General features: G+C 57.9%; 2 protein-coding genes across 5 annotated transcripts in view; one reads left to right on the plus strand and one right to left on the minus strand.

Annotated features, from left to right (window-relative positions):
- Positions 1-129: 129 nt before the first annotated feature.
- THRA (thyroid hormone receptor alpha) lies at positions 130-23,232 on the minus strand. Of its 3 annotated transcripts, none has more exons than XM_026512913.4 (9): positions 23,029-23,232; positions 12,291-12,641; positions 9,843-9,910; positions 9,138-9,238; positions 7,094-7,241; positions 6,239-6,444; positions 5,108-5,254; positions 4,224-4,482; positions 130-3,589 (listed from the first exon to the last, which is right to left on the minus strand). In XM_026512913.4, exons 2-9 carry the CDS (start codon positions 12,341-12,343, stop codon positions 3,339-3,341), a joined length of 1,233 nt encoding a protein of 410 aa, XP_026368698.2. In that variant the 5' UTR covers positions 12,344-12,641; positions 23,029-23,232; the 3' UTR covers positions 130-3,338. The 3 variants fall into 3 exon arrangements, with proteins under 3 accessions (XP_026368698.2, XP_048080569.1, XP_057173927.1); XM_048224612.2 differs by lacking the exon at positions 23,029-23,232 and adding an exon at positions 17,932-18,008; XM_057317944.1 differs by lacking the exon at positions 23,029-23,232 and adding an exon at positions 17,812-17,937.
- Positions 22,712-26,349, plus strand: part of MED24 (mediator complex subunit 24) — a 32,798-nt gene continuing 29,160 nt past the window's right edge. Inside the window, exon 1 of one of the 2 annotated variants that reach the window (XM_048224600.2) lies at positions 22,712-22,847. The gene's annotated coding sequence lies outside the window, so the exon portion shown is untranslated. The remainder of the gene's footprint in view (positions 22,848-26,349) is intronic. The other variant, XM_044389260.3, reaches the window with a different exon arrangement.

The raw sequence follows: 26,349 nt of genomic DNA on the forward strand, positions 1-26,349 counted from the left end.
GGTGGAAATATTGCCAAGGCTGGGGCACACCTCTCCATCTGGTCAGTTTGTGGGGCGGGTACTCTGCCAGCAGATGGGAGGATACAGGGAAACAGCACACAAGTCTAAGGGGGGTGCCCAAGGGGGTTATTTTCATCATATATTTATTACATAAATATATAGTAAAATAGACGAGCAACAATTACCATAAAAATATCTTTCTTTAAAATCCTGACCCAAAACACAACGGGGTGAAAAATCGCACGTAACAGACATACTGATTGTCAACGTGGGGCAGGAGTAGGAGCCCCCCAAGTCACCCCTACCGGTCCCCCCCTCCCTGGGGAAGGGGACCTACCTCCTTCCCTGTTTCTGGCCACAACCCCCCCTCCCCCCACCCCAGCACCAGCTTCTCATACATTCAGTAGCGCCTCCAGGGAAGTGCCCCCCTCCCCCCACCCAGGAGTTCCTGGGGCAGGAATTACTGTCCCCCTTATGGACGTTGTCTGTGTCACACGCCCTGCCCTCTCCCAGCCCTGTAGACCCGCCACCAGGGGAAGGGGTAGGGGCTCCTCCACCCCCACCCTCCCCAAGGCTGAGCAGGGAGGAAGCTGGATGAGGTATGTGTGTTCTGAGTGATGGGGGGGGGATACTGAGATGGAGAGGCGGGTGGTGGGCACGGGGGAGTGGTCATGGCTCTGGCACCCCCTTGTCCTGGCCTGGCCCATTCCCAGCAGTCCCTCCTCCCACCAATACTGCACCTGCTGCCCCACCCCGCCTGCCCTAGTGCCCTGGGCCAATACTGGGGGAGGCATGCTAAGCACCCACGTCAAGGCCATCCCCCTCATTAGCACCAATGGCCCCCAGGAGAGGGCCCTGTCCCCCACTTCCAAAGCAGGGACTGGGACAGCTGCCTCTCTAGAGCGGGTGCGTGGCGCTCCTGAGTCCCCTGGCTCCTGCCCCGCCACGTGTACTTGCTCACACATTCACGCAGAGAAACACACACATACACCCCACATCACCTAGAGTGAGGGGGGAGGGGTCAGAGATGGGGGAAGGAGTAGGGGATCACAGCTCATATGATTGGGGAGGGGAGGGGAGGGGAGGGGAGGGAGGGATTCCCAAGTGCCTGTAAGAGGCCAAGCCCCTTCAAGGCCTTTTCTCCACCATGTCCATGGCTGAGAATGGGGATTGGGGGGGAGGGGATATGTGGGGATGGAAGGATGGGGGAGACAGCAGACAGGTCAGGAATTCCACTGGGCCCCCAGGGGCGGTGTACCCCCAGAGGAGGGTACAAGAGGGCTTACCCATGGGACTGGAGTAATACAGGTATCAGTACCCCAGGAGAGAGAGAGGATAGAGACAGACAAAGACAGCAGGGGCAGCCCACGAGCCCAGGGGAGGCAGGGCAGGCACATGCACGGGTGACAGCAGATGCTCTTCCAGGCCCTCCACCCCTGTCAGAACACCTGGACAGTGGGGGAAGGACATGCCCTGATGGGCAGCATAGCATTGCCTTCCCGTGTGTGTGTGTGTGTGTGTGTGTGTGTGTGTGTGTGTATGTATAGGGGGCTGTGGCAGGCTGAGGGTCAGGGTGGGGTGGCAGGTTCCCCACTGCTTAAGACATTTTTGCCCCAATAGTGCAAAGCGCAGGAAGCCCTGGCACCCCTCCCCCTGCCCCTGCCGCATTCCCCATGGCTTCCGGGGGCATCTATGTCCACCCATCCATCCCTGCCGACATGCAGCCCTGAGCCCAGGGCCCTCTGGTCTGCTCTGTCCCTCCCCCCCTCCTCCCCCCACCCATGGGAGGACTACCTCCTCCCTCCCTCTCTCCCCTGTGGAGCGGGCAGTGGGCAATAGCCAAAAGGAAGAGGAGGAGGGCAGCTCACCCACGTGCAGACCAACAGAGCACTCCTCACCAGGGGGGTGGGAGGTGGCTCAAGCCAAAGTCCCTGAATTAGAGAAAAGAAGAGGGGAAGGGGGTCCTAGGGGCAGAGGGGCGGCTGGCCTAAAGAGCTTCAAAGAAAAAAGGAGGAGCACCAACCGCCCCCTCCCCTGGGGCCCCAACTAAGTGCCATTTGTCTAGGCACCCCCATTCTGGTGCCTGCCTGCCCAGAGTCTGGGTTAGTGCATTGAGTGGGAGTGGGGAAGGAAGAGGGCAGAGGTGAGAGAGAGCCCAGAAGACAGATAGGGACAGGGTCCTAAGGGGGGTGGAGGCTCTGGGAGAAGCTCACGCACACCGCCCCCGCCCCCCCCCCCCCCCCCAGTGCAGCAGCATCTGGATCGTAGCTAATACTGCAGGTGTGAGGAGGGCAGGAGTCGGAGCCACAGGTTTTCCTGTGTGGGTGCCAAGGTATGGAAGGAGTGGGGGGGGGGGGCAGGGAGAGGCCCCTGGGGCTGGGCACTTGAAAGGGGAGCTGTGTGGGCAGCAGGGCAGGCTGGTGAGGGGCCAGCTGGCATCCAGCGTGAGAGGTAGATGGAACTCAGCGGGCACGAGTGGCAGAGAGCAGAGGGAGCACTGGGCGGGGGGTGCCGAAGGGGCACAGAGGGAGGGGCAAGGCAAGGAGGGATGGCCAGGACCCTGTTGTGTTAACTCACAGCTCTGATCGGCAGCCCTACCCTTGGGGACCTGGTATGGGGGGGGCAGTTCTCTCTGATTTGGGGGGAGGAGGGGCAGCTCTCAAAGTGCTTAGGGGTGGTAGGGGGCCAGCCTCGGTTAATAACTTAATATCATCTCTCTCTCTCTCTATCAGTCGCTCACTCTCTTTTTTTCTTTTTTCTCTCTGTCTAGTTTTTCTTCATTTATCTTCTCCCCTTGCCTGGTTTCCAAAGTGCAGTTAGAATGACTAATTTTTAACCTCCAGGGGGAGGAGCCAAGCCAAGCCTTTCTTTGCACCCAGGCATCTGGGGAAGCAGAGAGGCCCTTAGCCTGGAGGGGGAACCTCGGTCAAGGAACGGGGCAGGGGGGCTCTCTCTTGTGTGTGTGTAGGGGCTGAGTTGAGGGCATCTTCCTCCACCCCACATTCCTCCATTCCCTACGGTCAAGATGGCTTGTCCCCTCTTAGTTCTCCCTCCCTTCCCCTACCTTCTCAGAGGACGGGGTCCTGGGAACTGTAGGACACGGTCCCCCAGCCTCCCACACTGTCCTTTTCATAGCAAGTTCATGTGTTTGCCCTGTCCCAGGGCTGGAGGTTCTGAGGAGGGACGGGCAGTGCGGGGGTGTGTGTGGGAGCTGAATCTATCCGAGGACGAGAGGAAGGAGAGAAGAGGGGTGGGGGGCCTCCCTCAGCCCCCAGCTCTGCCCCTTCTCTCCAGGCTCCTCCCCACCAGCTCCGCACACCCTCTGGCCGCCTGAGGCTTTAGACTTCCTGATCCTCAAAGACCTCGAGGAAGAGTGGGGGGAACAGTTCGGTGGGGCACTCGACTTTCATGTGGAGGAAGCGGCTGGCGTGGCAGGCCCCGATCATGCGGAGGTCAGTCACCTTCATCAGCAGCTTGGGCCAGAAGTGCGGAATGTTGTGTTTGCGGTGGTTGACGTAGTGCTCGAACGCCAGCAGGTACGCCTCCTGACTCTTCTCGATCTTGTCCACACACAGCAGGCCCGAGCGGTCTGCAGGGGAGAAGCGGCATGAGGGTGAGTGAGTGAAGACAGACAGAGGCAGAGAGGCTGGGGCAGGGAAGGGGAGAGAAACACAGTGCAGTGCGTGCACAGGAGCAAGGGGAGGAGGCTGGGGTGCTCGGGGTTTGGAGAGGTAAGGAATAAAGACGATGGAGGGACTGAGCGGCGGGAAGAGAGGGGAAACCTGGAGACAGGGCAGGACTAAGGGGCAAAGAGAAGGGTTGGTGGGAAGAGGGGCAGAGGGGATGAGGGGTGGAGAGAGGGGACTGAGGACAGGAGGGATGGGGGACAGAAGGTACCTGGGCGGTGGGGGAACAAAGGCGAATTGGGCAACAGAGAGCAGATGGGGGGCCCCGAGAGAAAGAATGGGGTGAAGATGGGATAAGGAGCAGAAGAGGCATGGGGAGGCAACAGATGGGCCTGGACATCAGAACCAAGGAGGGGATGGGGGACAGAAGGGGGCACGGGGGACAGAGAATGGGCCCAGTGACAGAGGTAAGCTTGGGGGATGGAGAAAGACTGTAGGATTCAGGGAAGAGAAGAGTGACAGGCCCAGGGCCCAGCCAAGCTTTGGGCACCTGGAAGCTTCTGAACCCCCCCCCCCCCCCAGCCAGTAGGCAGGTACCTGTTGACATTAGCAGCACAGCCTGCAGCAGAGCCACTTCCGTATCATCCAGGTTAAAGGCAGAGAGTGACTTGCCCAGTTCAAAGATGGCGTCAGAGACTACGCCCAGGCCGCCATTCTTGAGCTGCTCCCGCTTGACGGCCATCTCCCCGCTCAGGGTCAGAGTGTCGCTCTCGGGGTCATAGCGGACAGCCGCCCGCAGGGACATGATCTCCATGCAGCACCCCTTCAGGAGGATGATCTGGTCTTCGCAAGGCAGCTGCGGAGTGGCAGGGCCACAGGAACACTCAGCATGCCCCTCCTTCCCCGCGAGTGTCTCCCGTGGGTGTCCTTTGGGAGCTGTGAGGTCACCACGGCCTCAGCCGGTAAGATGTACTGCGAACAGCTACCTTGCTCTGGGCCACGGCATGCCCTACTTCATTAAACCTCACAATTATGCCTGTGAGTTACCTCCCATCATTATCTCTATCCCCACTGCAGAGGGGGAAAGTGAGGTACGCAGTTAGGTAACATGGCCAAGGTCACACAGCTAGAAGGACAGACTGTGCCCAGAGTTAGTGCTCTTTAAAATGAGAACGTTCAAGCTGCTTGAGCCAGAATGGCTATGTAGATGTGGGGGGAGAGGGACAGGGAGGGGTTGGGGAGGCTGGGCCCTTGGAGCCTCTTGGTTCCTTAGGCATTGGCTAGCCGCGCGCACGTGTGTGTGTGTGTGTGTGTGTGTGTGTGTGTGTGTGTTGGGTGTGTGCTTGCTGTGTGTTGACCTACAGGAATTGCACCCTGTCCAGACAACCTCAGATGAGCATGTGCTGGCACTGGGTGACCCAGGGAGCGGGCCCAGGTTCCCCTCCAGCGTGGCACCATTCCTCTTCCCATCTGCCACTCACCTCGGAGAACATGGGCAGTTTTTTGGCAAAGTCCACCACACGGGTGATGGCCGGGGTGATGATCTTGGTAAACTCGCTGAAGGCCTCTAGGTCCACCTTGTCTCCATCCGGCATGGAGACGATGGGTGACTGGCCGATGTCATCCGGCTAAAGGAAGAGACAGGGGTCAGCTGGGGCTGCAGACCCCTTTCAACCTCTCCCTGCCCACCAGGGGGAGCTCCAAGGCAGGTTGGGGAAGAAGGGCTGCCAGGACCCGGAGACTGCTGCGTCCCGGGCCTCAGGCTTCTCCTTCCCCTTGGGGCAGAGAATAGATCAGAGCCAGAGCTCTAAGTGGGCTAATAATAACAATGATCATAACAGTAGTAGAAGTAATATCATAATAATAGAAGCTACGTTTATTCAATATTTAATACGCAGCTAGGCACGAGGCGACATGTTTTATGTCTCATTGAACCTTACGAGGAGAATGTTCTACTTACCACCATTTGATGGATGAGGAAACTGAGGTATAGAGCAGCTAAGTAATAAGCCCAAGGTCACACGACTAGTAAGTGGTAGAACCAGGATTAGAACCCAGGCAGTCTGACTCCTGACCATTACACACACACATGCTTGGTCTTGGAGCCTGTGCTCTTGACAGCATACTGTTCCACCCACTGGCACACTCCCCCAGGAACCAGACACCAGTTCTCTGCCTTCACTCGGCATACACAACCAGCTGTCTAGTCTCTTCCCTAGCTGATCATTCACTCAGTGCTCAGTTTTGCCAGGGCCTAAGACAATGCCTGGCACCCACCAGGGGCCCCCAAATGCTGTTACATAACTGTGTCCTCGCCCTCTCCTCCCAGTCACTGCGGGCAGGAAAAAGAGAAGAGGTTGCCCCGGCTCTCTGGAAATTCAGTGAGGAAGGCCAGGCCCCGTCCTCCTGGAGCCCCCAGTGGGATGGAACAGGCAGGGCTCTGACAGCAGCAAGCCACGCACTGGTGTATGACTCAGGATCGCCAAGTTGTAGAGAGCATTAGCTTCGGGTCAGATTAAACTAAGAAGGCTTCCCGAAGGAGGCAAGACCCTGAGCTTGCTCCCCTCCTGGGCCCTTGGCTGCTGCCCTCCCCGAGCTCCCTCTCTCCTTACCAGGAATTTCCGCCTCTGCTTCCAGTGGCTGCCCTGGGCATTCGTGCTGCGATGGGCCTCGGTGGCAACATGGATCAGGTCCCACTCTTCGGGAGTGGGCTCCGGTCGCTGCTGCAGTGATCGGATCATCTCCTCCTTCCGTCGCCGCTCCCGGTTCTGCTCAATCAGCTTGCGCTTGGCCACCCGCTTCGAGTCATCTAGAACCACTGTCAAAGGCAGAGAAACACAATGCCCTTCGCATGGCAATCTCCACGACCTGCTCAGAAACTACTCTTCCCAATGTACAGGTTGGGAAACTGAGGGCCGGGAAGGTTAAGTGACTTCCCAAATCACCTAGAAGTTGGGTGGCACAACCTGGGTGACGATGATCAGCTGGGACAGCATCAACTGCAGTCTGAGCTGATGCAGACGACTGTCACATCCTGGTCTAAAGGGTGACGATGGCAGTGGTTACTAGAAGACCCTGCTACCTGATCCCTAGCCAATGCAAGCTGCGGTCTCTCAACCAGAAGTGGGGTGCCTTCTCTTGTAGTCACGAATGCTCTGCGAGGCTGGAGAACTCAGGACTTCCTCCTACCCGACAACTCACTAAGGCCCTGGAGTGCTGAAAGGCAGGTAGGCGCTAGGGACCGTGTGTAGGGCTCATAGAGGGATCCTCTGTTTCCTCTTCCCCAGGGATTAGGGCAGCAGGGACCAAGATCCTGAACGCTCATTCCACCATCACCCTGACCTGTATTGTCACTCTGCCCTGTGGGCCCGGAGGATCCCCTGGCAGGAAGCAGTCATAGCTGAACTCCCCTCCCCCTCCCGCAGTGCCTGGCTCAACTCCCCCCCCCCCCCCCGCCATCCCCTTACAGTCCATGGCCATGCCCACGGCGATGCACTTCTTGAAGCGACACAGCTGGCACTGGTTGCGGGTGATCTTGTCGATGACACAGCAGCTGTCATATTTGCAGGAGTAGGTGGGATGGAGGTTCTTCTGGATTGTGCGGCGAAAGAAGCCCTGGGGTGGAGGGAGGTGGAGCATGGAATGATCATGACCTCCCCTTCCCTAACCAACCATGCAGTTTGCTGGGACGTGGGGGGTTAGTGAGGGAACCTGGCATCCTCCTGACACCAGCAAGACCAGGATCACTTGGCTGGGCCAAAGGACCTTAGAGATATGTGCCCTCAGCTCCTAGGCTGCTGAGGGGCAGGGGTGCGTGGGTAGTGGTGGTGGTGGCGGGGGGGAAGGATGAGGACCACAGTACAGAGACATGAGCCTGGGATGGGTCAGGTGCTATGACGGCTGAAGGAACAGCAGCTTTGGAAGTCCAACATATACCTCAATTTCCATCTTGCTCAACAACTCTGGAAATAAAACTGATACCCCCCCAACCATCCTTATACATGCTGTCTGCTGCTCATGCAGGTGGAATTCTTGAAATAGGGGGGTTAAAAAATCAAGAAAAGGCAAGGAGTATGGACATAGCGGCTTTAAAAGAAACCATTTGATTCTATCTATTGGGTTTAGTCTTTGCTTTAAAGAAAAACCTCAAGAATCAAGATGGCAGTGACAATACCAAGAGCTAATAATATGTGCTGAACGCTCACTATGAGGCACTTATAAGCCTTTTTTTTGTTTGTTTGTTTGTTTGTTTTGGGTACATCACCACATTTGATGCTGTGTCAACCCCATGAGGTAGGAACCCATTTTGAGAGGAGGAATCTGAAATTTGGAGAGGTTAAGCAATCTGCCCAAAGTCATCCTAGTTAAACGGGCAGGAGAGCCAGAACTGGACCTGAGCTACGGGACACAAGGTCCGAGTTCAAGGTTCTACAGGACATTGAAACCATCTAACGCACTTACGAAAAATACCAATTCCTGGGTCTCACTCTAGACCCACAACATCAGGCTCCCGGGGGGGGGGGGAGCAAGGCATTTCTGTCTTTCTGGGACGCTCCTCTGGGACTCGGCCGTCCTCAGCCCATACCTTGCTCTATGGTACACGGCTTGCGTTGCTTCCAGGAACCCTGCTACGGGACCCTAAGTCCCTGGGGGCTCTTGGCTTGGTGGATACTAAGAAAGAGAGGAACTGGAAGCCTTAACATATTTTTAAATACTTTTTGTTTCTTGGAAGGTCTTACATTCTCACGAGGTGATGATCCTGGAAAACCCTTTCAGGTTAAAATGAGCAAAGTGAGATCTAATTAAGGCTCCCCAAGTCTATGACCTTGTCCCGGCTGCCCAGGGGCACCCTGGCATTGTCTCCCACTCTAGGCCCCACCATGCCCCCCCAGCACTGGTTCTCCCCTTTCTAGGTGCCAGGGAAGCAACTGGGGAACCTGTTTCAAGGCAGAGTCCACAAAGGCTTCACCACGAAAAGTTCTGATTGAGTAGGGTGGGAATGGGGCCTGGGGCTCTGCATTGAACTAGTACTGCGGGTGACCCCCCAACCACATTTTGAAAAACAATGTTTGTTTCTGATGGGGCTCTCTCTGGTAGGCTGTGAGCAGCTGGAGAGCAGGGCGCATACGACATCCCTCATACCTGATAAACCAGCTGGATGGACGATAGCTGGGCTTTACTGAGCACTTCTGACGTGCCTGGCACTGTTTTAAATACTCTATATGAATTAGCTCATTTAATTCTCCCAACAGCTCTCTGAAGTAGGTAGTAGGATTATCCCCCTTTTGTAGATGAAGAAACTGAGGCCCAGAGAAATTAGGCATCTTACATATGAGTGGCAGAGCAGAGACTGCGAATGAACAAATGGATGAGAGAGAGCAATGGTGGTGCAACAGGTGGGCTTTAGGTGACATGTTTATAGGGCTGTCCTTGCCAGGTGCTGAGGGCCTTAAGGCGGGTGAGATGGGGGCTCAGGTGGTGGGGGAGGGGCAGGAGCTGGCTGGTCCATACCTTGCAGCCCTCACAAGTGATGCAGCGGTAGTGATAACCGGTTGCCTTGTCCCCACACACGACACACTGCTCGTCTTTGTCCAGGTAACTAGGGATATACCCTGGGAGGGAGGAAGGGAGGCAGGCAGGCAGGCATGGCTTGGGCCCCCAGCAGAGAGGCTCCTACACTTTCTTCATCCCCCAACTTCTCCTTCCTGGCCCATCCCCTAGCCCAGCCTCCTTGACGGGGTTTTGTGTCCAGGTAGAATCCTGGAGACAATTCAGAGGTCATCTTGTCCATCCCCTTCCCTAAGAATATGGAGAATCCCAGTTCTTCCGACTGCCCACTTGGGGATTTTTCTCTTGCTGCATCTGAGGGGCCGGGGATGCAGGAGAAGGAGAAGCACACGTCAGCAGCTCATCTCAGGGGAATACGGTCCCTTGGCCCTTTAGCCCAGACTCTAATCTGGGGGCGCAGGGGGGTGGGGCTCAGGCAAGGGGGTTATCGGAGAAGGGAAGAGGCCCTTCTTGACCTAATCCATCCTCAAAGGCTGGGGCATGCCCTTATCACCCCTCTCACCTCCAGACAAGTCTGTCCCAAGCCCTCTAGGAGGCTCTCCCTAAGGGACACAGGAGCTGCTGGTCCATGCCCAGGCCCCGAAAGAGCCCTGGGTTGGTTTGGTGGGGTTGAGGGTGGGGAAGAAGGGCACACACAGCCAGGCTCACCTGACATGCTGGTTTTCAGGGAACATTGGCCGTTCTTTCTTTTTCGCTTTCCATCTGGTGACCTGGCACTGGATGGGGGCAAAGTGGGCAGAATCACAGAGCAGTCTTTGGGCAACCCCCTTCTCATCCAGTAGGTTTATATAATCCCCCAGGCCCCGACTCCCTCCATCTTGTGTCCTCATTCTACCTCCACCCCTAGGTCAGCTGACAGCACTGAGAAGGGTCCAGCTATCTACAAGCTTTGGGGAGAGAGATAAAGGGCTTGTCTGGGACACAGGCATGTTCTAGGGCCCAAACACACACACACATACACACACGCGTGTGCACGCATTATAGAACCTTAAACACCCCAAATCTACAAGATATCCACACGGTTAAGCCTTCGATACATGACACCTACGCAGAAAGAATCTTCAGGACATGCTTATACCGCTTGAAGCATACAGATAGAGCACACGGGTACACGTAACATAAGACCAGCGCATCTGAATAACTATGCAGCCTTCAGTACCAACCTCAGCACAGTAAATAAGCACCAGGATCTACATATCTATGAAATTTTCAGGGCGTTCTCAAGTGTGTTATATGACCTCTAGGATATGCCCATGCGTTACAGACACCTAATAATACCACCCCCTCCCCCCGTGAACATGTTGCTTGATTTCCAGGTCACGCACTCACGGTGAATGACCAGAGTGATTGAAAACATATAATGCGAGCAACCAGAACCTAGAACCTGGAATATGAGAGTGAGACAAGACTTCCAGCGTCATCCTGTTCATGGCCTCCATTTAGCAGAGCAACAAACCAAAGGTCCACTTGTGCCTGGTGACGCTGGGCCCTGGAGTCAGAGCCAAGATAAGGACTCTGAGCCCCTCCATGCAAGGTATTAGCAACCCTCAACCACTGCACATATATGTGACCAGCCTCTGCCCATACGTGTTACATAACCTCAGCACACACCAGGTTACATAAGCCGCTACATGCATGCACGGATTGTATAACCTTCCACACCCACCCTGCGTGTGGCATGTTGCAGGGCTCCTCCCCCTGGAGCCTGATGCAGCTCCCAACACACTGACACAGTGACCTTGGCCAGGGTCACAGTCACAGACGAGTCTGTGTTCCGGGCCCCCTGGGGATCACCCCTGTCTGATTTCTACAAGCACTGGAGACTTAGATCTCCGTCCTGCCGCCAGCAGGAGCGGGTATGGGAGAACTCCAGGCCGTCTAGCCCCTAGTTGAGCTGGCGGTTTTCAGCAATGACGACTCACAGCCTCTGGGTGCAGTCCCAGGGACAGCCACAAGGTGGCGCAGGGACGTGGGGGGGAGGGGCGGAGCATGGGGGGAGGGGATGCAGTTCTCGGGGACCAGGAACCAGGAACCTGCATTCCTGTTTTTCTCTGAATTAGGTGCAGACTCGCCCAGACTCATGGAAGTTGGGGCAGGGAGGTACAGAGGCTGCAAGTGAGAGCCATGCAATGACAGGCTAGATCTTCTTCTTCAGAGCCCCCCTGGGGTGAGGCTTTGGGGAGGGATACCTGCGGTGTCCTACCCAACCGCCAGTTTCATCCACTTTCTCCATCCCTCCAGGGACCTCGACTTGGGCCCCAAGGCTTTGCCTGGCCAAGCCTCTGGCCTCTTGGCTCAAGATCTGGTCTCCAAGGCAACGGCCACACTTCTCCCCAGAGCACCCCCACCCCCACCCTCTCCCTGGCCCATAGGCACAGGCTGTACCCAGCTCTTGGGGCTTCATGCCAACTAGGACAGAGCTCTGTACGACTTGGGGCCGACGGGAGAAGCGGAGACCCTCTGGGCTCCTCAAGAGCCATGCAGATCCCAGGTAACGCATCCCCAGCTGTGTGCAGGGCTGTGAGTAAACCCTTCGGAGTTGGCATTCACTTCCACTTCCTGGGAGGAGCCCCACGGCAGTGCCCGCTCTTGCCCATGAACAAGGAAGAGCTTGTGGGGCTCCCAATAGGTTCCAAATATAAGCACGGCTGGGACCAACAGTCACTGGTGCATGTGCCCTGAAATGTCATGTCCCATGCACCATGGCTTCTGGACCACACAAGCTTGTAGGGAGAGGGGAAACGGCAAGGCTGTTTGCATTCCACATGCTCAGGTGAGGGCGGCGGAGGAACACCGGGACGGCATGTGAGATTTCCCAGCACTGTCAAGAGAGGAGCCACGTGCCTGCCGCCTGTAATTGCTCTGCATCCCCTCCCCCCTCCAAAATGGACATCTCTCAATCCTGGTGCCTGATTCCCTGCCCCATGTGGCCATGACCTCATCTCCTGGGCAAAGGTAGGCAACAGGCTTGCTGGTCTCATGCCCATCCCTCCAGAGGTGCTTAAAAGGCCCAAGCTCAGCTCTCGTTTGCCCGGCCAGGTGATGAACATGCCTGTTGCCCAGGAATTGGTACGACCTGGCTGCCAGACCCATTACCTGTTCTCCTCTGGGTCTGACCCACACTCCACCTTGCTTGGCTTCTGTTCCATTCACTTCAATTCCATCCAGGATGCCCTCCAGCACGCCAAGAGACTGGGGTGGGCACAAGGGCCCCCCCGGCACGCCCACAGGCCACCCACCCCCTGCCACCCAGGCCCTAGGGCACAGCACCCATGGTGCCCGCCTCAGCACTTGGCCTTTCACACCATGCCCTGTGCCCCAAGGGGGGCGGGCGGTGAGAGGGGCCAGGGAGTGGCAGGTGGTAGGGCTGAGGGCAAGCTGGGTCCGGGGGGGGGGGGGTCTTGGACTGGGGGAGTAGCTTTAGAGTCTTGTCCTGTCCAGAAGTCCCTGCAAAGAGAGGAGAGAGGCAGGGATAAGGCGGCGCCATGGTGGGAGTGGGTAGGTAGGATTCCTTTGCTGGCAACATTTTGGGCTCTTGGGGGCTCATTACAAGATGGTGGCGGGCATGGAGGGCAAGCACAGAGAGGGGAGCAGGACAACCTGTCAGATCAACAGGTGCAGCAGGCAAGACCGGAGATACACATCCTAAGCCCCAGACCGGGAAAGGTATGGAGGAAAAGAAGGAGGTAATCATGTACCATGTCTCAAGCCTGACATTGAGTCAAAGGGCTGGCCCTTGATAAGCGGCCATTAACTGGTGGCTATCGTTACCACCCCTCTAGCTGAGTTCTTGTTAGGACGTATCAGTATTATAGGCCAAGAGGGGACCCAAGATGAGCAAATTTCAGCCCAGGCCTGGGGGGTACTTGAAAAGGAAGCATGGGGTGTGGGGGCAGCACAGAGGGATCAGGAATGCCCACCTGAGTGCCTTTATGGAGAGGGGTGCTGAAAGCAGTGAGGAGCTGACCTTCCCCCTACTGCTGACCAAATTATGCCTCCCCAGTCCCAGCCCCCTCAGGACTCCAGAACTTTCTCTACAAGGTCCCAAATCACACTTCCCAGTCTCTGGGCCAGATTTCCCAGTTGGTTTAGCTGGGCTGCCACCCACCAGGACAGCAAGGGAAAGGGAAAAGGAAACTACCATGCCACCTGAATGATAATATGTGCCCCTCCGAAGTGGGCGTCAGAACTCTACAGAAGAACATGCCGGCTCCGACAGCCAGATCACTCGTTCCCATTCACACAGCTCGCAAGCAGGTGGCTCAGCGCTTAGAACCTCACAGCCTGTCTCAAATGCTAGCGTGGTCCGCTAGCTGGGGTCCAGGGCAGTGCCAGCCTGGGCCCACCATCCCCTCTACACTGCCCCTCTGACCACAGGCTACAGACCGCAGGCATACCGTCTGCACACACCCGCAGGTGTGAGCATGGGAGAGGGGGACAAAGGGTGCAGTTCCCCACACACGGCCTTGATCACGTGGCTGCGGTACCAGAGACCTCGCCCCTGGGCCCCCCGCCCCACCCCCTGGAACTGATAAGGAGCCAGGGTGGGAGGGGAGACAGAGATAAGTCAGGTCATTGGGCAGGGCAGGGCAGCAGGACAGGGCCTCTGCACCCGGGCGAGCCCCCTGCGTGAGGAACATGGCAGGAGCGCAAAAGGGTGGCCCATGGTGCCTCTGTTACCCCCTTAGACCAGGACTGGGCACTGGGGGCTGGACAGGAGACTGGGGTTGGGGGGGGGGCAATGAGCGGGGAGCCTTAGCCCAGGGAGCCGTCAAGAAAGTAGGTCAAGTTTTTCTTGGCTTGTGAAGAAATTCCTGTTATAAATTTATAATGGCGTAGCCAGCCCTAAGGGGTGGAGGTAGGGGGAGGAGAAGGAGTGGGTGGGGATGCCCAGGGACTGGGCACTGGGGCCTGCCACTCTTAGCCAGAGCACTGACGGGTAGGGGGCCAGGGAAGTCATGGGGGTTGGGCTGGACAATAGAGGGCTATTTTCTGTCGCCTCTGTTTCCACTTCTCTCTGTGCCCAGCAAGGCTTCCTTTGGTCCGTCTGTCTGCATCTGAATGTCTCTCTCTCTCTCTGGGTCTGGGTGTCTCCCTGTCTCCCCCCTGAGGCTGTGCCTCGGTGCTTGGCACACCCTGGCTGCGGTGCTGCCCCCGCCTGTCTCCTGCCCACCTGGCACGCTGCCACCACTTGTTTACAGAAGCTGGAAAAATCCACTCGCCAGCCGGAGGCCCAAGCGCCCCCAGGGATGGGAGGAGGCAAGCACAGGAGTGGGCACGCTGAGAGAGGGGCAGCTCTGGGGAGCAGGCCCTGGGGGCAGGCAAAGAGGGCCAGGGTGTATGGGCACGGGTATTAGCAGCTGGGGGCCAGGCCAGGCAGGGAACACCAGCGGCAGCCACATGGCCTGGGCAGCTCCTGCCCCGGGCCCATCGCCCTGGAGGACCCCCTCCTCCTGCGCGCGCGCCCTGCCACTGCCAGTTGCTACAGGGCACACCTGGGGTAGCGCCAACCTAAGCCACCATGTTTGTTTTCCCTTCCCCCTCCCCGGCCCGGCCTTAACTCCAAATGTGTCTGGGCACTGCCAAGGGCTTGCACGTGCCTGCTGGGGGGGGAGGGGCGAGCTCCCTCTCTGCCCCACCTCTGTGCCCAGCTGAATGGCGCCCCGGTGCCCGTCCGTGCAACTAGGCCACCCTGACCCCTGGCAATAGGCAGAGGAGCAAGGTGCTGCCCTCGTGCTCGGGGCACCCTCACGTGGCACCAAGCAAGAGCCCGGAGAACCCCTGGGGACCCCTGGTCTCTAGGGACATACCTGGGCCTCTGAGGCAACAAAGAGCAAGCAGAAGGCCCAGCATGCAGGGAGGCATAGACCCTGCGAGCCTCTGTTAGCTGTGGGCACGAAAAGGGCAGTGGGGAAGGGGGGGAGTGAGGTAGGGATGCCCACCCCAAAGGGCAGCCTCGCTCCCCTCTTCCTGGAGCCCAGCTTAACTCCCCAAACTCCTTCCTGGCACAGACCCCGCAGAGCTGGAGGCCCGCCTGAAGAAGGGGAGGGAGAGCTGTGGGGTTCTGAGACTAGATGGGACAGCCGGATGGCAAGACCCACCTGTCGGGTGGGCTGGCCACCCACTCCCTCTTTGTCAGATAAGAGCTGTTGGGTGGCAGTATGGGCAAGGTGCCCACGGAGGGGGAAGCATTTCATTAAGCTTAAGTGCTTCTGCAATGGGCGGGGGGCAGAGACAAGAGGCCAATGCGGCATCCGTGGGCACCATGCCAGGTTCCCACTGCTGGACTGCCCCACTCTGCAGTCCTGCAGGCCCAAGGGGATTCTCTGCCCCCAGAATCTAGCCCCAAATTCTACACACACTCCTCCTCTGAGTGTCTGCTCCTCGCTTTGGCCCCATCTGTCTGGGGCCCCTGGACTTTGTCCTTAATGCCCTAAGGAAAGCCCAGCCCTCCTCCTTGCCAACCACAGAGGAAAAGATGCACACGTATAGAGGGGCTGAGAAGAGTGGAGAAAGAGGAGGAGGAGGAGGAGAGGGGCAAAAGGGATGATGGAGGAAGAGGGGGAGAAAGATGAGGAGGGGCAAGAACAAAGAGATGGGCAGGGATGGGGGGTAGAGCTGGGATGACAATGAGGTAGAGGGAAAGGCAGAGATGAGATGGGGGATGGGGGACAGAAGGGGTGAGGTAGGGAGGAGAGACAAATGAAGGAGAGGGGAGACAAAGAGAGAAAGGTAACAAAGAAAGATGGGTGGGGGGTGCTTCATGCCCCGCCTAAGTCCCACCCCATGGAGGCTGGGGGAGGGGGGAGTAGAAATGGTTTCCACGGTGACAGCTGGTTCTTGGTGGCCTGGCATGTGGGCTATTAATAGTGCTGTGGGTAGGTTCACGCCTCCCTTTCCCCTTCCCCTTTGCTTGATGCTAGGGTGTGTGGGGGAGACACTCCCCCTCCCCCAATAACCTGGCATTGAGGCCCTGACTCCACACCACGGGCGCCAAGAAGGGTGCTGCTAAGGGGCCCGGGTGGCCACTGCAGCCCAAATATACACAGGGGCATGCACAGGCAAACATAAGCATCTGTGTGCACACTACCGCCGGTGCCAACGTGGGCTCCCACGGGCAGCCACAAACACCAACAGCCCCTGGGAGTCTGGTGAGAGCGAAGGCTGCAGCACAACACAGGCCCCCTCGCAGAGGGGTAGGTCCCTCTCAGGGCTGGGACCTCTCTCTCCTTTCCCAGGTCAGCCTGTTCTATGCTCAGGTATGGACTGAGTAGGACGGCCCCACCCAACTCACTGTTATCCTAGTGCCAGGAAAGAAAGGAGTGAAGGCGGGAAGGAAGGTACTATTTGGCAGGTATGAGATGGCAGAGGCATACACAAAAGCAGGCACCAGCTTGGCAAGCAAGAGGGAGGAGAAGAGGGAGGCACCACTCCTTGGTGGGCTCTCACTGGGCCCCGGGAGATGAGATTCTGGAACTTAAAGGCAGTGACCCTTAAGTCTGATCTCCTAGTTCACCAAGGGGCCCTGGAGGCTAGAGAACAGGAGATGAGGGGTGGGGGATAGGACATGGGGGTGAATGGTTACTTAAACAAAAGATCCTCTCCCCCCAAAGAATATAACAGGAAACTCCCCCCTGCAGATCAGAAACAGAAAGACATAAACAGTAGCCTCGACTTGGGCCAGATGCCCAGTATTAACATCAAAGACTGGAAAGACTGTGCATCCCACACCCCCCTCCCCAACCTTAACCACCTGCTGCTCTCCTCTCCCTCTTCCCACCCCAGGCCAGTGCCAGTCAGGCATCAAGGTGGGTGTCCAGGTCCAGAGGTCAATTCCATCCCTCACGCCCATGCCCACACCCACACTCAAGAGCTCAGCCCCTTCCCTGCCAACCCACAGAACTTCTTGCCTCTGCCCCAGTTCCCCTCAGGAACGGAAGCGGGAGATCCAAGGAGCCAAGAAGGCAGCTAGGAGCACCCCCAAGCTGGGCATGGCACATTTCCCCCCCTCCCCACCCCCCCCAGCAGCCAGCCGGGTAGGGTAATTGGAGCTGGGAGCTAGGGCAGCTGAATGCTGGAAGCATGAATGTCACGGGGCCAAGGCACTCGCTGCAGATGGCACCATGGGCACAGGGCTTGGGGTCCTCCCTTCCCCACTCCCTTCTTCCCAGGAGGCCACAGAGAGGAGTTGTCTGCAAGCCCCGGGGAGCATCGCCCAGGAGGGAAGGGAATGGTGCAGGCAAAAAGAAAGGCAGGGATGTTCTCCCAGGCACCCCAGGGACTCAGGAGTTAGCCCCCACCCAAGCAGAACTGGCAGAGGCAGAGAGAGGGGGCGGGGAGAGGGAGAGAGAGGGAGGGAGAGTGAAAGAGGGAGAGAGGGAGGGAGAGAGGGAGGGAGAAGGGGGGAGAGAGAGAGAGAGCGCGAGTGCTAGAGAAGGGGGAGAGGGGGAGGGAGGGAATGGGGAGAGAGAGATTGAAAATTGTGTGTGTGTGAGTACGTGTGTGCGCGCGAAAGAGACAGCAGGAGAGAGCGAGAGAGAGAGCGCGCGCGCGCGAGCAAGTGAATGCAGCTGAGTCTCCGGCACACACACGGACACGTGCAGACACACACACTCACCCCGCATGCGCAGAGCCGCGGGCTCCGGGTGCCGGGTTCCAGCAGATATTCAGAGCCCTCCCCAGCCCACACATGCATAAAACACGCACACATGGATGCGCGCACAACACACCCACTCACTGATGTGTACAAAAACGCCGATAGCCACCAATAGCCGATAGCCTCGGCTCCGCGTTCCCTTTCCCCCGCCCACGCGCCTGGGTAAAAGAGAAAATGAAACGGACAGCTCAGGCTAGAGGAGCCAAGAACTCGGCTCTTCCTTACAAGAGGAAGACAGGAGGAAGAAGGGGAGGTGGGCTGGGAACTGCTCTTTGCCACGGCTGGGGGTGAGCTGGCTGTGTCTTTGGTTCTAATCTTTAACCCCAGTCCCTAGTCCCCCAGACTAAGAGCTCATCCTCAAAGCAGGGGAGCAACCATAGCATTTCCTGGGCACCAGTACGTTCCACCTTGCTTTCCTTGTCTACCCAGAGAACTTCTGACCCCTCCCTCCCGACCACCTCATACAAAGGCATGTAAGAAGGAGGCCCCCTTTGTTACCCAACTTTGGCCTGCCAGGGAAGAGGGCAGACAACACCGAATGCCTGAAAACCATATGCCCCCCCCTCCACCACACACCAGCCCCAGATGCCTCTGTGAGAGATTGGGAACTGTCTCTGGTTCCAGGGGGCCTGTGGATGCCCACCCTGGGGCATGCCAGGCCCTGGAAGAACAGGAGAATCCACAGGCATTGTTTACCAAGCCAGGATGTGACCTGGATAGAACACACAGGTGGCAGGCCATATTATGTTATTTACCCTCCACTCGGAGTGAGGTGGGCATCATTGTCTCCAGATGAGGAAAACCCAGGCCAAAGTCAGCAACCAGTGAATGGCAAAAACCCAGCCTCCAGCTTCCAGCCAGTGCTCTTTCCACTATAGGCATACTTGCCTCCCTCCCCAAGAGGCACAAGTCCCCTTTGCAACCATGAGAACTCCAGTTAGGATTAGCTTCCCACCCCAGAGGCTCCCCAGTGGCCCACCACAGCGCAACCCTCCACTGTCCTTGCTGCACCTTGAAGGGGAGGGGCTGAAGAAAACGAAGTTGGGGGAGAGAGGAGTCTTATCACCAGACTCACAGGGGAAGAGAGACAACCCAGGACAGACCCTGGCCCTCAAGGTGCCACACCCACCCACTGGTCCTTACTCAGTGCCACCACCCTTCACACGAATGCCCCCTTGGTGCAGGGATGGGGAATCTGGTATCTATCTGCCAGGGCTAGGTCCTGGGTGATTGACTGATGGTAGGCGACTGGGATGCTGGGTCCCTAGCAGACAGGTGGGGGGCTGTACTCTACATGCGGGCAGAGGGGCTCCAGGTTGCAAAAACTTGTGGGGAGAGAGATGTGACGTGAAGGGTGAGGAGGCTGGAGATTAGGGACCCACTGTCCTCCCCAACCCCCATCCCATTCCTGTGACATCTGGAGATCCAATTCTCTGCCCAGCTTCTCCAAGAAATCCCAGGGACCCCAGACCCACAGGCTTCCCCATTCTCACAGCCAACACACACAGTGCTTCTTAATACACCAGGCACTTTTAAAAGCATTTTATATATCCTATCTCCTCTAATCCTCAAAAAACTGAATAAAATAGGTATTCTCATCCTCAATTTACCGATAAGGCAAGAGAGAGGTTACATCGATTGCCCAAGGTTATACAAACAGCAAGTGGCAGAGCTGGGATTCAAACCCAGGCCTTCCAGCTCCAAAAAAGAAGAAGAAGGAGAAGGAGAAGGAGAAGGAGAAGGAGAAGGAGAAGGAGAAGAAGAAGAAGAAGAAGAAGAAGAAGAAGAAAAGAAAAAAAATCCCTCCTCTTAACCATGAGAATATACCATCTGCTAAAGGAACCATACCTTGTTCTTTGCTCCAGCGGTCTCCCCTGTGACTGTGCCTCAACTGCCCCTTCTGTAGCGGCCTATGGATATCTAGAGTAGACTCGCCTCCCGTGCCTCCTCATCCAGACACGTCATGCTGGAGGGGAGCGCGGCCAGAGGGGCTTGGTGCCCCCCTGGGCTCTGGGCCCCCTGCCCCCTGCTCAAATTCCCCACTCCGGGCTGGAGCCTACACTCCCGAGGTGCCTCGCTCAGCCCCCCACATGATGTGGGCAGCTGTAGCTTCAGAAGCAGGCCCTGAGGCTGGGCAGAGGGCACAGCTGTTGGGCATCTCCGAGGTGGATCTCAGCTGCCAGGGGTGTGGAGAAAGGCCATTGTGAGTACTGCCACTGACCCTGCTTGGCTGGGCCCTGCCAACTCCCGCCACTGCCCACGGGGGCGGCTATTTGCCAGCGGGTCAGCGTGGCGGGGAGCGTCCTCGCCGGCTTGGTTAGGAGCTTGCTGGCTGTAGCCCCCACACACGGGCCTTCCACCCAGCTGGTGTGCCCTGGCTGGGCGTGCGGGGCGCAGAGGTCAGCGGGAGCCGGAGCCGACCCCCATCCCTTCCCCCCATTCTCAGCCCCCAAAACTTGCAGCTGCAGCGCTGAGGAAGCGCAGGATGTCCTGAGCAGCCAGCTGAGCCTCCCGCCCCCCCACCCCAACCTCTTGTTGACCCCAGAGGCAGGGCAGGCGGGCCGAGGGGCGGGGTTTGAGTATTAACAACTGGAGAAGTATGAAACTCATCACTGCCAGTTCCCAGCTCTGAGAAAGGAGGCTGTGGCAGCGACAGAGACAAGAACAGGGGTAGACAGGGGCAGCGACCCGGGTGAGAGTTCCAGACTGTCAGAGAAACAAGGAGAGGGAGAATCAGACACAGCAAGACAGAGCAAAAGGGAGACAGCGTTAGAGAGAAATTCCAAGTCAAAAATACACATCACTCACCCAGACACTCACCAGCATACAGCCTCCTAAGGAAGGCTTCCAAGTTTAGACAGGAGGGCAGAGGTGGGAAAAGGGGCCAGACTCATGGTGGGAGGCAGGAACTTCTCTGGGGGGGGGAGGGCGAGTCCATGGCCCCAGGAAAGGCTCAGACAAACGACCCTGGCAGGAGCAGCTAGATCCCAGGTTTGCTTTCAAGGTGGCTGGTAAGAGGGACCGCTCCCTAGGAGCTGGCTCTCCCCAACTTCCCCCCCTGCCCGCCCCAGCAGCTAGGATAATCTCAGCTGCTGGAAGTCACTGGACATTGCTTCAGCCCCATGACTCGGCCCTCCGGAACCCCCCTGCCCCTGCTCTCTTTGCTCTTGTTTCTCTGTCCCTCAAAAAAAAAAAAAAAAAAAAGGAAAAGAAAAAAGAAAAAAAGCTGAGCCTAGAGGAAGACAGGAGGAAGCTTGAGGGGAAAAAAAATCTACAACTGTGTGTGCATCTAGGGGTGTGCCTGACCGCACAGCTACAGGGTACGGTGTGCACGCCTGCAGATGTCTGGACACAGCTGTCGGTGTGGACCTGTGACTGAGTGGACCTGAGCCTTCTGCACCTGAGTCCCTGGGACTGTGTGCAAATGAGTACACCTGTGTGTCTGGAGTTCCCAGTCAATCAATTAACAAGTATTTACAGAGCACTTCCTGTGCTAGGCTCTGGGTGGGATCCAGAGCTCTTCCAGTGATTCTCCCAGGTCTCAAAGAGCTCACCCTCCCGTGGGGGGTGGGGAATGACGAGCTACAGAGACTGAGAATATTATCATGAATGCATGCCTTGCACCATTATGCAGGAAAGTCTTTTCAGAGACAAATTTGATTTTCCTTGGAGTAGAGGTTTTGTTGTACACAGAACCTTAGAGATCCACTAAAGAGTCCAGGAAAATACTTGTTGCTAAGTTGTGTATACATGTGTTGATGTGTAACTGCGTTTGCGTTTGACTGAGTGACAGTCACTGTCAAGGCAGGCAATGATGCCTGTGTGACTGGGCTCATGCTAGCACGTGTGTGCCTGTGAGTGACAGGGTCTTTTGTAATGTGCGGCTGTGTGCAATTGCTCTATGTTCATGCATGCGTTCGATAGTGACTTTTTCTGTGTGGGTGACAGCGACTCCTCCTTGCCCCTGTGTGTGACAGCATCTCCGTGTGACCCTGTGCGTGGGTATGTGCATGGATCGGTCTCCTCGCTCTTGGTCTCCCGTGGGTGTGTCCCACCCCTTAGAGCTCCCCGGTGCAGCAGCAGCCTGCCTCTTCCCTTGTCCCCATGTGGGTGTGTCCAGCAGCTCCTGTCCTTGAGTCTGCCTGGGTGTCCCTGGGTGTGCATGCATGTGGCTGTCTGTGTGGGCATATCTCTGTGTCTGCATGTCACATTTGCTTCCCCTCCCTCGCCGGGGACAACAGCCCCCTTCATCCCTTCCCCTTCGTGGGGCCAGAGCCAGCATTGAGGGGCAGGCTCCTATCCCACTGGCTTTCCTTCTGCGACCTCCACCCTTGTAAAAGGTGGCTCTCTCCATTGGCCCTACCATCCCTGCCCCCCCCCCCAGGCCTTTCTTTCACACCGGACAAGGGAGGGCCCCAGGCACAGAAGGGGCACCAGAGACACGTTGCAAGGGGAGGGAAGCAAGGGGGGGCGCACACCACACAGGTCCCTTCCTCCCTCTCTTCCCTAACCACACTAGCTTGCAACTCTCCTGATCATCTAGGGACCCTCACATACACTCCCCCCTACACACACACTCCCTCCCCTCCAAGCCGCGTTTTTGCAATTAGGAGTGTTGCAACCAGAGAGCCATGCTCAAATGGGGAGGCGGGTGGAATGGCGGGGGGAGACTTCCCTCTCCCGGGGCCTGTGCAAGCCCACCCCCCACCCCACTCATACAGCCCTCCGCAGCTGGAGGCGGCTTTGCAAAGGCCTCGGCCTCTGCCTCGGAAGCTAGGGGTGGGGGCTGGGGGGGGGGCAGGCCTCCGGCGCACCGTAAACAAACCGCGGCGGGCGGGGGAGCTCCGGCGGCCGGCAGCGGGGCCGGGCCCGGGAGTGCGCAGTAGACGGGCCGGACAGAGGCCGGGCGGGCCCTCGAGGGGGAGGCCTGGACGCCATCTCTGCCGGCGAACCCCGGGGCCCACCGACCTCCTAGCAACACCTCCCTTCCCCAGGGCGTAAGTTGCGAGCTCCCGGACTGTGACAGGGTGACCGGGGCGCCGGGGAAAGCTGAGGCTGGCAGCGGGTACCCCCGGGCGCCCCCAGCCCGCCAAGGAGCTGGCCCTAGAGCCCCACGGCTTTGCATAATCAATCGCGAGGCATTTGCATATTAATGCCCCCTCGCTCCCTCCCCCTTACCTCGGCGTGGCGCGCTGGACAGGGCTGGGCAGCGACGCGGGGTCTCAGCGCCCCGTGCCGGGGGCGTCCATGGGGGGCCGGTGGGGCCCGGGCCGCCCGCCTCCAGCGCCCGGGTGTGAGTGCGAGTGAGCGCGGGGGGGGCGGGGGGCGAGTGTGGCGGCCCCGCGGCTCCTCCGGCAGAGGCGGCGGCCGCTCTTGGCTCCTCCCTCCCCCGCCCCGCTCCGGCTGGGGCTCGGGCTCGGCGCGCCCGGCCGGCTCGCGGCTGCTCCCTGCAGGCCGCCTCGCCGCCGCCGCCGGCCCCCGCCCCCCGCCCCCCGCCGCGCCCCGGGACCCCGGCCAGCCGCCCGGCCGCCCCTCGGCCGCCTCTGCCCCCGCCCCGCTCCCGCCCGCCCGCCCGCCCCGCTCCAGGAGCCGCCGGCAGGAGTGGTGCTCGGTGACTTATTTTAAAAAATAGCCTCGGCTTGCTGGAAGAATCGGAGGTTTTTGGGTTTGCACCATGGGATGGAGAAGGGAGTATCGACGGGCCGCCTGCACCTTATAAGTCGGCGAGAAAGTCTAAATACCAAACCCTAAGGAGCTTTAGAATTTGTTTCTGAGTTCGGGGCCCTTCTTTGCCAGTGACTCACTGTGTGACCTTGAGCGAATCACCACCGCTTTCGGGGACAGAGCTTCCTCAACCTTAAAATGTGAGAGTTGGGCAAGTGACCCCTGCGGTCCTTTTCACATCAATCATCCCACGTTTTTAATCCTTTTGGAAGGTTTGCTTCCTTTTACCTCCCTTTCCCTCTCCTTTCTCACATTATTACCTGATCCACTGCCTCCTCTTTCAAATGTCACTCTTCCAGCATAGGCTTTCTGTTCACCGTCACCAGCTATTTCCTCAACGATCTGGTCCCCCTTGGTGAGCTGGGGAGGGGGCAAGGCTTGCCCCACCTCCTCAAGTCTCACTTCACAGTGGTGATATTTCCTCCTGTGTCTGCCCTCACCAAAATCCAAATGGTACTGGTTCCAATCTAAGGAGGAGGGCAGGCTGCGTAAAAATGGATTTCCTTCCCCAAAGGAGAGGCCATGCCAGCCCCACCCCCCATGTACACACACACACACCTGCATTCATGGACATAAAACCATCTCAGTGACGCCAGAGCCCCTTTCATCTCGGGATCTCCCAGCGCCAGGCAGAACCCTAATTACCCCAGCACCCCCCCTGGCCCCGCCGGTTCCCCCACTGTCATTAGCCCAGTTTTACCAGCGGGGGCCACAGCCTTTCCTTGGCTCCCAGGGCGGGGCCCTGTCTCCACAGTCTGCTCCTGGGGAGGTGTGTGTGCTTGTGTGTGTGTGTGTGTGTGTGTGTGTGTGTGTGTGTGAAGGGGAACTGCTCTATCAATTGCCTGGTTTATACTGGTCAGACTCACTTGCGGTGTGTGAGGTTCTAAGTCTCTGAGTAGGGCTGCCCTCGTTCATGGCAGGCTCAGGCTCTTGCATCTTCAGCTCTGTCGGGGTGGGGGGTGGAGCATAACTGGGATCTGCAATGCATAGGGGAGGGGAGGGTGCCTCTCTTGGGACCCTTGGGAATGGCAGGTGGGATGAAACCCACGGGAGGCAGAGGGGGCGGAGATGAGGGGTATGCAGTGGGAGACGGGAGCCTGCAGGGCGCAGTGGCAGCTGCACTGGAGAATCGAGGCTGCAGTGTGCAGAGTCAGCATGCAGTAAGCGAACCTGTGGGTTCAGCCTGGGCTTGCAGTGCACATGCCACAGCGGCAGTGTGGGGCAGGAGACTGCACCTCGCAGGGTCAGGCCGTGTGCAGTGCGAGGTGCCCTGAGGGTGGCTGTCTGCCAGTCGATGGCACGTCCTCGGTGATCATGTTTGGCTGAAACCCGGGGAAGCAAGGCTGTGATGCGCAGTGCTTCGGGTGCGTGCTCTACCCTGTATGGGAGAGTCTCTTGGGATTGGGCTGCCCAAGGACTTGAGATAGAAGCCCTGTGCGTGGGACATTTACGAGATGAGCTACGTTTATACTCTGTACCCATCAGGCAGAACGAGGAGGCCATGGGGAAGTCTAGCACGAATCTGGATTAGGACAGGGTGACAGAGTCCAGAGGGGAAACACCAAAGTGCTATGGTTTTGTCTCCCTTTCGCTCTGGCTTCCTCCATGTTTCTCTGACGAAAGGCCCGAAAGATACCTGGTGAGGGAGACTTTTTGAAATCCTAGACCCAAAGCCTTAGAAGATGAGGTGCCTCCTGACCCACCTTCCCTCCCCCCCCACACCAGGGACAGAGTGGGACACCTTGAACTCAAAGGTAAGAGTTTACCATTCCTTTTTTTTTTTTAAAGATTTTATTTATTTATTTGACAGAGAGAGACAGCCAGCAAGAGAGGGAACACAAGCAAGGGGAGCGGGAGAGGAAGAAGCAGGCTCCCAGCAGAAGAGCCTGATGTGGGGCTCGATCCCAGAACGCCGGGATCAAGCCCTGAGCCGAAGGCAGAGGCTTAACAACTGAGCCACCCAGGCGCCCCAAGAGTTTACCATTCCCATCTTCTCCTTACCTCTCTTTCTTGGCTCCTGATATGGGCTGGTAACAGACCTGGGCAAGGGCAAAGTGAAGGGCACAAGGCCTCCAAAGCAGGCATCCCGCCAGATGCCAGGATCCAGCCCAGGTCTGGGCTTATAGTCCCTGCCCAGTGTTGCATCAGCCCCCTCTCCACCCCACTCATCGTGCCTACCCCCATTTCTTGAAGCTTCTAGCTTCTCTCAGAGTCATTTCAGCCCCAGCTTCTGTTGTCTCCTTGCCAGGAAACCCCCACTCAGGCTGTCTCCTCCCATCCCCCCCACCTCTGCTTCAGGACTGAATCCCTGGGGAGAGCAGGGGGGTGGGGCACAAGTAAGGACGGATAGAGACCCTCCAACAGGATCTGCCTGATGGCCCCCTCCCTCTCAGATTTTGGTTGCCAAGGAGGCAGCAGGAACAGCCTGTTCTCTGGGCTCCCATCGGAGCAGCTATGCCTGGGCCCCGCCCTCTCTCCCTTCCTCCTTCCTTCCCTCCCAGACTGTTGCTAGGAAGCACCCCAAGATTTCTCAGGGTCCCACCCGTAGAAACCAGGGGATCCAGATATCTTTCTGAAGAGTTTCCCTAAAAGCCTGGAAGCCAAGACCCCACACAGCATCCTTCAACCACTGCCAAGAAGCCACAAACAGTCGAGGGGAGTGGAAACAGGGGACAGGCCCTCTACCAGCCTGCCCTGGAACTACCTCCAAGGCCTGGGCCTCAGTAATCCCACCCCTCCCCCATCTCGAGCTCCTGGGCTCTGGGTGATGTCAGC

This window comes from Ursus arctos, unplaced genomic scaffold (assembly GCF_023065955.2).
Source record: "Ursus arctos isolate Adak ecotype North America unplaced genomic scaffold, UrsArc2.0 scaffold_24, whole genome shotgun sequence".
Taxonomy (NCBI): domain Eukaryota; kingdom Metazoa; phylum Chordata; class Mammalia; order Carnivora; family Ursidae; genus Ursus; species Ursus arctos.

Excerpts from the sequence above, each read along its gene's own strand:
- THRA (XM_026512913.4), bottom strand. The coding sequence starts at position 12,343 with ATGGAACAGAAGCCAAGCAAGGTGGAGTGTGGGTCAGACCCAGAGGAG. Across the intron at positions 7,242-9,137 it reads TCACTTGTGAGGGCTGCAAG|GGCTTCTTTCGCCGCACAAT; the intron begins GTATGGACCAGC and ends CCTCCACCCCAG. Across the intron at positions 3,590-4,223 it reads TGTGCTGCTAATGTCAACAG|ACCGCTCGGGCCTGCTGTGT; the intron begins GTACCTGCCTAC and ends TCTCCCCTGCAG.